The following is an 11,045-nucleotide window of genomic DNA, read 5'->3' as shown; positions in this document are numbered from 1 at the left end:
ATGAAGCCTCCCCAGTGCTGCTTGTGCTGGGCGCAGGGCAGGCTGGCTGCTGTGTGCTGCAGCAGGGCAGCTGGTGCAGGAGGGCAGGGCAGGGGCAGCCATCACAGGCACCTCCAGGTCCAATGCATGTGGGCAGTTGTTGTGCCTCTCGCAGCTGAGCCCTGTCCCTATAACTGATGCTGGGCCCAGGCCCATGCACAAGCAGGGGAGCAGAGCTGCTGCCTGCGCTGCTGCATGGGAAGAGCTTTAGGGCCCAGGAAGTGCAACTCCAACAGAGCTCAGCTAGGGCCACCCTTCCCTCTGCTGACAGGTCTTGGGGAGGCTGGATACATACATGAACCGAGGAATGCAGAGTGCAGCACCCAGGGAAGCCCTGCTCCAGAGGGTACAAGGTGATAGGTGATCTGCAGCGGCACAAAGCACAGTCAGTGTGTGTCTACCAGGACCCCAAGGCAGGAGGACAGCAGCAGACCGGGGCAGTGGGCAGCTGGATCGTGACAAGCAGCAGGTTTCCCCCCTTTGCCACAGATAAAAGCTTTTTATCCCTCTTCTGGCCAGGCATGCCACGAAACAGCTTCAGCTATAAATCCTCAGCACTAAATTAATCCATGGCCTTGTTTCTTCTTCCCCATTAATTCACCCCCCGCAAGCCTAGAGTCTGCAGCAGGGTGATGGTGGATCACTGCTCAAAACCGGGTCAGCTCTGAGCGAGCAGAGGGATGAAAACCCAGCTGAGCTGCGTACTGATGGATGAGGGGTCAGAGTGCCAGGCACAGACATCCCACCATGGCCAGTCCCACTGCTCTCCCGCAACTTATGCACTGGGACGCTGCAGAGAATCCCCCAGATGCTGGTAACAGCGGGGCCAGAGGTGCCTAGCCCAGGCCCCTGCGAGGGACTGAAGCACCAACTGCTGCTGGAAGCCGCGTCGATCAGTGGTGCTGCGGAGCCAGCACTGGGCTGAGAACGGAGCAGCGGGGGAAGCACACCCTCTGCGGGACACATCGAGTGAAACAGCCGGGACCTGGTGGAGAAAAATCAACTGTTGGCTTTAATTATTGCGTACGTCTTCATTTCTAGGACTAGGAAAATTTCAACTGATAAATATACATTTCATAGGAATGCCTTTGGCTGAAATACACCATTAGCACATTCTTCAAAGTTACAACAAAAGTCTTAGAAATGTTAAAAAGGGATTTTCTTTTTTTTCCTTTACTAAAATAAAGGAGTGCACCCCCCACCCCAAAAGGCGCTAGGACTGACAGATGGGAACTCTTGGCTGTGCAAAGCAGAGTGTTGATTACAGTAACAGAAAGGAGTTAGGGCAGGAGTGGGGAGCCTGCATAGCACTCAGCGAGAGGTTCTGGAGGTGGCTGCGTGTGGTCAGGTCAGCATGTCCCAGAGGCAGCAGCAGCACAGTGCGGTCCAGCACGCCGTCAGGCAGGCGTTCTCGCCGGAGTCGTCCCTCCGCCGCTCCTCCACCACGTACACTGTGGGGACACAGAGCTCCGTCAGACCCAGAGCAGAACAGGAACACCCACAGCACCCAGCCATGTCATGGAATGGGCTGGAACCCAGTTCCAACCCCCTGCTATGGGCAGGGACACCTTTCACTAGAGCAGGTTGCTCAAGACCCTGAATTTATTGATTATTTTCACTGGACGCCTGTATTAGATGTGCTTCCTCTGTCTTCTTCCTCCCCTTTCCTCGTGTATTGTGTGATGCAGCTCTCTCATTTACTTTGGTGGCCACTCCTGGCTTGGCTTCAATGTGTTGTACACCAGTAACTCTTTTGCATAACACTTTAAAAGCCTTTTTTGTTCCAACTGGATCACAAGTGACACTGGCCTGATGCTGATATTTAGGTTATACCAGATTGAGCAGGGCTTGGAGCAGCCTGCTCTAATGGAAGGTGTCCCTGCCTGTGGCAAGGGCTTGGAATTAGATAGCTTTAAGGTCCCTCCCAACCCAAATCATTTGGGATTCTATGATTTATGCTTATTAGATGTTTTAAACCCATTAGAAGTTTTCAACTACGGCCACATGTTGAGGACGTAATGACAAAGCATATTCAGAGAATATATAAAGTGCTGTTATGAAACGCTTGCTGGAGTACTGAACAAAATGGCTCTCCTGAATGCAGGGCTGTGTGGTGGGAGATGGGCACTGCCACCACGTGTCCGCTCAGCGGCTTTTGTGGGGTGGTGGGGTCGCAGCAGGCACCGCTCCTCCCTGCCAGCACCTTCAGCACTGCCACTGCCAGCCCGTGCTGGAAAGGTCTGCACTGAACCGGCTGACGCACAGGCACAGCAGTCCAGTCAGGACAGGGCTGGGACAGAAGGGACAGCTGTCACCAGACAAACTGCCAGAGAAACTTTAACCACAGCCATACAGCATTAATGTTAAAAACCTTTTCTCATCAACCAATTGGGTGTGGGGCTTAGTCTTACAAGACCAGAACAGATCAAGATGGTCAACCATTCGCTTACAGCTACCAAAGCGCACAGGGCAAAAGCCAGTTCAAACAAAGGCTTAGATAAACAGTTCACAGTCAAGCTTCTCAGTAAGCTGGAGACATCCTACACCAATCCTCTCATTTTGGACACTGCAGCAGAACATCAGCTTCAAAGCACTAAAACAGAGTGACCGAAGTACCCAAGGAAATCAACAGTATGTGGTAGCATCTTCAGCCACTCTTCCAGCTATGCATTAGGGCTACTTCAAATGCAGAGAATCCCCTGTGAGCAGCACAGTAAGAGCATAACAAAATCCTAAGCACCTTACTCAAACCTCTCAAAATCATGTTGTTAGGAAGCCTTGCTCAACACGTCACTGATGCAATCTACCCAAGGTCTTGCCAACTTGCTTCAATCAGCAGTTTTCCATTAACAGAGATCTGGTTTTCTACTGGAATAGCTTTACCAACAAAACCCCAACCCAAAATACACCATTTAGGGCAACCACTGGTTTTCTATGGTCCTTAGCAGAAGCCTGAATGTCTCCAAGCTAAAGCCACCCAGTTTGCTGTGGTGAGCCTTACTGGGGACTTCATTAGCTGCTTTGTGCCTTTCTTTTGCCCAGGGTCAGGCTCTCCAAGATCTATGGCATGCCAGGGTCTGTGCCACCATGGGCAGAAGCTCATTAGCACTTTGGGACTGGTGGTCTGATACAGAAGAGAAAAAAGGGTGGTTTCTCTCAGAGGCACTCAAGTTTAGGTGTGAGTTTTGATGCTTCCATTGCTTTTTCTAGAACAGGATGGGAGAGGGAATAAGCTGAGCAGACCCTCCCAGCTTCTAATCACCCTTAAAGAGCATAGCCCACAATGAATCATGCTTACCCCAAAAATGACTGCACTCCCTGTAATCACACAGTACCAGCCTGCGCAACCCAGAGCAAATAACTCCTACTTTGTTTTTAAAACAAATACTACAATACCTTGTTATTTCATGCACAGTCTGCTTTATCTTAAGCATACACATTTTGTTTCTTTTCATACCTAATTGATGCGTTAATCATTAGCTCCATGAAGGAAAAGCATAGGCAGCACTTTTCACCTGGTTTGGTATTGCGACCTTAGACTGTAGTGCTCCTTATCGCAGTGTTTTAATGGGTCTACAAGGCTTTGACGACAGAACCAGCCCATCCTGTCCCAGGGACAAATCTCCCTTTAAGGTACCAGTTTACTCACATTGGGGCACCCCCCAGAAAGCTGACAGCGACGGCACCTGAGAGCCCTCAAGCTCTGCAAGCCCTTGCAGAAGTCCTGCTCCATGCCACTGGGGGCCATGGCCCTTGCGTAGGCATTTCAGGTATGACATCCAGGCAGAGAGCAAGCAACAGCTCACCTCAGGCAAGCCAAGGGGCAGGCTCAGCTGCCTGGGGAGGAGCGAGTTGCGTTCACCCCTGGGTCAGCCCAGCCTGGCACCAGCCAGCTACTGGGACTTGCCTCTTCCCAAGGTGAAAAGGCATGAGAAAAGCAGTAAGTCTTAGAGTCATAGAATGGTTTGGGTTGGAAGAGACCTTAAAGCTCATCTAGTTCCAACCCCCTGCCATGGGAAGGGACACCTTCCACTAGAGCAGGCTGCCCCAAGCCCCTGTGTCCAACCTGGCCTTGAAAATGCCAGCGAGGGGCAGCCACAGCTTCTCTGGGCACCCTGTGCCAGCGCCTCAGCACCCTCACAGGGAAGAACTTCTGCTTAAGAGCTCATCTCAATCTCCCCTCTGGCAGGTTAAAGCCATTGCCCTTGTCCTGTCCCTACAGGCCCTTGTCCAAAGCCTCTCTCCAGGTTTCTTGTCAGCCCCCTTTAGGTATTGCAAGACTGTCAGGTGGAGCTAAAGGAGAAGTAAACTTCAGGACCTGTGTGCAGCACATAGAGCCACCTCACATGTAAACAGGTTACTTGCACTCCTAGCTGCTGTAAGCTACTAGGCAAGGCCTGGAACACAGATGAGGAAGCAGCAAGCAGCAGTTCACCAACCACTGCTCCTGCAGACCAAAACTCTTCCTGTGGTATCTGAACAGCTATTTGCCATAGTCACAACTATTCAGAGCAGAAGTATTAATACCTCAGTTGTCTCGTCTAGGAGGAAGCGTGCAGCACAAAAGGGACCAAAAAGTCTTTCCCCACCTGTGAATAAAGTGGTTTTTATCACAAGCACCAAGAGCTTTGTTTTCGCCTGTGCAGGCAGCAAGAAGTCTGCTTAAAACTGCACACCACCATTTTAATAATAGTTTCTTCCAGGGTTAAGTGCTGCCTGCAGCAGATTGGTAAGTCAGGTCAGTCTGTGCATCTGGTTCTACCTTCCAAACATTCTTACCTAAGTCCTTTGAAAGTCTTTCTGTTCGGGATGAAGGCCAGAGAAGGGAAAGCGAGCAACAGAACAAGGGTGTGAGCAGCAGCCAAGGGATGCAGATGAGACAGTGACTAGAAACCAAGTGTTTCTGAGCTGCTCTTTGGGATGCCCATTTTAGGTCTGCAGACCCAGCTGCAGGAGGATGGAACACCCAGCGCTGACCTCTGGGACAGACATGTGTCCTGGAGGAGATCCCAATGCAGGCAGCAAGTGAGGAAGAAGAGGTGCATGGCCAGGAAGCAGAGACCTGAGGACTTCAACTAAAATCTTTGCACGAGCTGCCACCAGGGCTGCTCCCTACCCACGAGACCTCCTGGGCAGAGCTTGGGCACAGATGAGATCTAACTCTGTTGGCAAGAAAGACATTGCATTGTTCACTCTCCTCTCTGGGGATAATTGCTCATGCTTGACAGCTTCATGCCTGACATGTCACATTCCCCGGCCCCCCAACTCCTTCCTGCCCTGAGGCTTTGACTATACACACAGTCCTTACCAAGACCATATTCAGATTTCAGGAAATACCTTAGCACACTCCTGAAACAGATATCAGCCAGAGCCAGATGGAAATACAATAGCCTACTTCCAAACAAAAAAGCTCCCAAAGCTGCAAAACAGAACAAGTTTGACAATCCCCAGCTCCAAACACAAACAGCTCTGAGCACAAAGCACCAAACAACTGTGAGCACCTGAGCGCAAATCAAGTAGAAAGGAAGCAAACTGCCCAGAAGTAGGGGTAGTTCCACCTGCAAATCCCCTCTGCCAGGGATAGCTGCAGGCCTAGCCCAGATTTCAGCCTGGACTCAAGCAGAAGCAACTAATGTACAATGACGCACGCCGGTATCAAGCCTGCCCTCCTCTGTGGCTGCATGACTATATCCAGCAGGTTATGAAACATCCTGCCCCTCAGTTCTCACATGTCTGAGCAGCTCTTGCAGTCACCCTAGAGAGCTGTTTCAGCTTTCAGGGAGCTGAAAGGCAACACACTGCAGAGAAATTACCATGCCAGCGTGCCAAGTGAGAACTTTCCAGAGCCAACACTGCACTGGCCACATTTCACACCAAGGAAAAGCCATTCTCCTCTCACACATCCTATGTGCTCCAAGCATGAGTTATGCTTGATCATAAACTGTGCAGAAGATGTTCTTGCAGCTGAGCTCAGGGCTGTGGAAGAGGTGAGTTTCCTCACGTGAATGCACAGGTATGAGATTCACTGATCTCAGAGATGATGGCAGTGATGCCCATCAGCATTTATGGAGTATAGATGTGCCCAGGAAGGATTCAACATTGCTAAAAAGCAGGGCTACAGGCATTCCTTGTAGGAGAAAAGCATACTTTATGTTGTACTTGAGCCTCTGCATTGGTCAGCTCTGCAGAGCTTGGAGGGATTTATATAGCAAAAACTCAGACTTACAAGGGTCCTGCAAGAGTGTTCTGAGTGACAGACAGGGGGGACAATGGGAACATGCCACAGAGGGTATTCACTCAGCAAGACTCTCCTTGAGTACCACAATCTGTGCAGCACTTGTAGTGTTGGAAAAAGCATTTACTTTACAGCATTTGCTTCTCACCCAGACTGGGAAGGACTGTCCAGAACAGCAGCCTCATTCAATTTGGTCCACTATGGAGCTAGCCTTAGTCTGGTTTAGCCAGTTTGTCTGGAACATGTTTTCAGATACAGGACCTGAATTCTGAAATCCTTTTCTTTGCATCAGGCTTTTCTCGGCTTATCCTCTCCTTTGGGGTTAAAAGCAGCCAAGGTGAGGTCAGACGTTAGCCCCAGGACAACACTGTTTGCCAGCAAACAGCCCCCACTGTTTGTGCAGTGAGCTGACACAAGCCGGGGACAGAGGGAGGTATGATACAGCAGTCCTGGAGGAGGGAGCACAGCAGGTTTTAATGCAAAAGTGTAAGAGGCAGATAAGAGGACAACTGGCAAGTGAGATTTCTCTTTCTGGCAGGACGCCAGCTGTCTGGAATCACAGGTCCTGAGGGTTAAACTAAATGGAAATGCTTGGAAAGGGTCAATATACAGAGAGAAGGCCTTCTGATATTGCTACATGCTGCCCTCCAAATAACCTGTTGGGGGAGGCTCAGCTTGACACGGCTTGAGAAGCAAGGGGGCAACTGCTGAAAGGCACCAGAGAGCCTAACCAGAGCGATTAGCATCCCCTCCTCTCCACATATAGAGGAGAAATCCACCCTTTGAGCAGAAGGCAGTGACTGTATCTAGGTGACCTGTTCATTCTTGCAGCTGGCCAAACATTAGGAGGCAGGCAGCATCAGTGTGACTATTACTCTTATCAGAGCCAGCTTTGCTACCCATAATCAACTTCCAGAAATAAGATTTCCAGCCTGTGTGTACAATAGGTCGAATGCAGCACTGAGCTCTGTTTGCCCTGGGCTGGGGGGAAGAAAGGCTGCTGACAGAGCCTGGTGCCCTCTGGCACAGCAGGGAAGAGCCTCATCCATTATGTTGTTATGTATTGGCAGGGGGGTTGGGGAGATTAAACCCGGCAAATTGCTAACATCAGCCAGTGCTTGCAAAATTACTATGCCACATCATACTTTGGCTCATTCCACTTCTTTTTAAAGCATCTCATTATCAGCTGCAGTACATTTCGCCTCTAATTTACATAGACAAGAAAGCACGTGATGACCAGTCACCAGATACTGTGGTTTCTTTATGCCAGTTGATAACGAGTAACTGGGGAATGAAAATACTGGTGGGGAAACGAGATATTTTCTTCCTCCAAGGTAAGCCTCTCCTGCTCAAGGCCTGGCTCCTTACGCTGTGCTCTTACTGTCGTGTGTTTCTCAGCCTTGTTCTGCTGCAGGCGAGTTCCATTTAGCTACCCAAACCACTGTGTGACACTGAATGGCAGATTATGGCCTTCCCGAAACTCATGGCTGGGCAGACTTCATGTGCGCAGACAACATAGCCTTTGATATACACAGCAGGAAAGATGCAGACAGAAATCAGCACAAGTCAGTTCAGAGACAGAAAGCTGAATCAGATACCCTGAAGGATAACATCCCTCAGGGTCAACATATAAATTATCAGCTCTGTAGGTAAAGGTCAAGTGGTTCATTTCTAATGGCCAAGTCAGTTATTAGCCCCCTGCAAGACGCAAGAAGTGTTGTTTCTCTGGAGACTTCGCTATTGGCAGCCTGGGCAAGCCCAAACCCCAGCTATCAAACAACCCAAATCCATGGTCATGAAGTTGTGTGTGCCACCTCACCAAGTCACCTAGCCTCTATGGCTCACTGCTCCTCCATCTGGAGAAGAAACATGCTTCAGGACCTTTTGCACCCAGTAGCATGGAGGCAGTGAGGGTGACTGCGGAGGTGCAAGCTTGCACACACTGGACTCCATCTATTCTGGGAGAAGGGACAAGGGACAACCAGCTGCTGTTATTATCTCCAGTCTCCCTCTTCTACAGTGCTGTAATTCACAGAAGTCATATGGCCAACAGCACAAACCGATTTCTGCAACTCAGACCCTCATCATGGCCAACTAATCCTAGAGTGGAATATACCTGTTCTCCTTGTTCTGTGCTGTTCTGGACTCCACCTTCCTCCAACCTTTATATATGTGCCCCTATTCAATGTCCTATTGAAAAGATTACATCCTCCCTCACCTATTTCTAGCAAAGTCATTGCTTGCTTAACAGTGATAACTTCTTCTTTCCTGCCTAGATGTTACCTACCCTTGCCAAGCATGACCCCAACAAGAGGGATTGAACAATCCAGCTCAGGCTTACAGCTCCCACATTCTGAGGATGCAAAGGGCTGGGTGCTGCAGCTGGGGAGTCGTATGACTGCAGCACATGGCTGCAGAACTCACCCAGTGCTGCTCAGCCTCAGGAGGCCTTAACAGCAAGCCTTTGAAACAAGGCTCAGTGGTTCATGACCTCTTCTGCAGCGTGGGTGATGAAACCAGCACTAAGTTTAAGCTGTTTCCCCGTAGCACCTCAGAGTGAGCTATATGAGGTTTTTTTTCTTCTTTTTTCTTCTCCAAGGCTGTGTCCATTGCTACTCCAGACAGGCCACAGATTGTTAGATTAAATCACACCATGTCCCATGGCAACAACAGTATGTGAAGAACGACCTTAAATGTGCAATGGCCAAAAGACAGCTTTATACAGTGGCAAAGGCCTCAGGGGAACTGTCTGAGTACTGACAATTCTCCATTGTGTCAGCTTCAATACCCACTTTGCCAGCCAGTCTTTACAGCAGCAGTACCTGAAGTTACTAGTGCTTCACACAGCTGTAAAGCACTGACTTGGGTTTCGATTTGAGGTACATGTTGGTCTCGTTTCTGTCCACCCACATTAATCTGTCCATGACCATGCCGGACATGCAGCACATACAAATCCTAAGTCTCCTTTCCTTCCTGACAGAGTTCCCACCTAAAGCATAGTGCCTGGACAGCACCTCTACAGAAGCACTTCCCACATTCCCTCCCGCACAACAGCCCCTTTGGTAGCTCTGGCCACCCCAAGGCAGCCAGAACAGCTATAGGTACTTCAGGCTCTTCTCAAGAAGAGTCTGTTGTGATATTCACTGCAATGGAGGAAGAGAGGTGATGATGGTTCCTGGCTTCCCAGCCTGAATGAGTATTTTTATCACTGAAGAGCTGAGGGGGCGAGTACATCCCCACGATGTATGAGCAGAGATTTTACAACCAAAGCCTGTGAAATAGTGACAAGAATAAACTCGGTCTCTAGGCAAGTGCCCTTACCAGCAAGACAGTTACCAAAAAAATCCCAAGCTAAATCCTCCTCTCTCCATAGGGAAAAGGCAGAGACCCAACCCAACCTTGCCGGGATCCCAGAGTTGTTGAGGTTGGAAGGGATCTCTGCTTGAGCAGGGTCAGTTCCCTCTTCTTCACTCCTCCCCATCAGGTATTTATACACATGGATAGGCCCCCCTGAGCCTTCTCTTCTCCAGGCTGAACAGTCCCTCCTCTCTCAGCTCCTCATACAAAGATGCTCTGGTCCCTTAATAATCTTCTCATCCCTCCTCTGACAACTCAAGCATGCACCAAGCGCTGCAGCAAGCCTCACAAGAGCCATGGGTGCTAGAGTAAACCAGCATACCATACTGAGTACATACACAGACGGAGCAGCTAGCTGTCAAGATAAGTTACATTGTCCCCTTTCCCTTCCCCAGAAATCTGGGGTTGTCCACAGAACAATAATAGCTTCAGAAAAAAAAAACCAACAGAAGACCAGGAACGATTCCAATAGATCACTCGGACAGGTATTGATGGGCTCACTAAAACTGATGACCATTAATTTGGTAAGAACTATACTTTTACAGGGGGTTGGAACTGGATGAGCTTCAAGGTCCCTTCCAACTCAAACCATTCTATGACTCTATGATTCTATGATAAAGCCAGCAAAAAGTTCTATGATAAAGCCAGAAAAAAGTTCAGTATAAGAAGCTCAGCACAAGGATACCCTTGAGGTACCAGCACTAAGGATGTTCTGCAGTACCTTCCAACAGCTAGAGAACTGCTAGAGACACAACAAGAAAAGCAAGCAGGAAACCAGGCTATCAACAATCGCTCCTTCAAGCAAGCCTTCATCTCCCCCAGCCCTGTGAGGGTCAGACACTCGTAACCACATTACTTCAAGGTCAACACTTACTCATACACGTGCAAGCCAGAAAGGGTCACGCTGACAGGGCACCTTGGCTGCTAGGCTTACCTGTGTTTTTAGGCCCATCTGCATAGACCGGTCCTGGAGGTGGGGGCGCGTTCTGCCATCCATACTGGGGATAGCCCTGGTAACCCGGCTGGCCTGGCTGGTAGGGCCCAGTGGGTCCAGGAGGATAGCCCGGGTAGGGGCCAGGAGGACCCCCCGGCTGCTGTGCATAGGGTGGGTACGGGGCGGTGGGGCCCGGGCCGGTGTAGGGTGGAGGGTTGTCGTAGTTCATGTGTGATGCAGAATCTGTCCTGCAGAAGAAGGAAGACAAACACAGGAATTGGTTTGGCTTTCGTCTGCTTCATCCATGACCATGCAATTCCCACTTCAGACTGCTCTCAAGTGTGAGAAACAACCTCAAAATACCTGGTCAAGCAGCAAGTTTATCTTTTAACCCTATCACAGGGGCATAGGCTGAGTTGAAGTGATTTCTTCTAAGTGACACAGCAGAGTGACTTGCTGCTTTCCAGTCATGCATCAGCT

The 11,045-nt window shown here is 49.8% G+C and overlaps 1 protein-coding gene across 1 annotated transcript; it reads right to left on the bottom strand.

Moving 5' to 3' along the window:
* Positions 1-1,024: 1,024 nt before the first annotated feature.
* Positions 1,025-10,816, bottom strand: CYSTM1 (cysteine-rich transmembrane module containing 1). Its single transcript, XM_010011504.1, has 2 exons — positions 10,566-10,816; positions 1,025-1,490 (listed from the first exon to the last, which is right to left on the bottom strand). The coding sequence occupies exons 1-2, from the start codon at positions 10,792-10,794 to the stop codon at positions 1,384-1,386; spliced, it is 336 nt and encodes a 111-aa protein (XP_010009806.1). The 5' UTR covers positions 10,795-10,816; the 3' UTR covers positions 1,025-1,383.
* Between the last annotated feature and the right edge of the window lie 229 nt (positions 10,817-11,045).

Source organism: Nestor notabilis, unplaced genomic scaffold, assembly GCF_000696875.1.
Source record: "Nestor notabilis isolate BGI_N333 unplaced genomic scaffold, ASM69687v1 scaffold3573, whole genome shotgun sequence".
NCBI classification, from domain to species: domain Eukaryota; kingdom Metazoa; phylum Chordata; class Aves; order Psittaciformes; family Psittacidae; genus Nestor; species Nestor notabilis.
This window is presented reverse-complemented; position numbering and strand designations above follow the sequence as displayed.

Coding starts and splice junctions, on each gene's coding strand:
- CYSTM1 (XM_010011504.1), bottom strand. CDS start 10,794: ATGAACTACGACAACCCTCCACCCTACACCGGCCCGGGCCCCACCGCC. Junction 1,491..10,565: donor AGATGGGCCTAAAAACACAG/GTAAGCCTAGCA, acceptor GTGTCCCCACAG/TGTACGTGGTGGAGGAGCGG.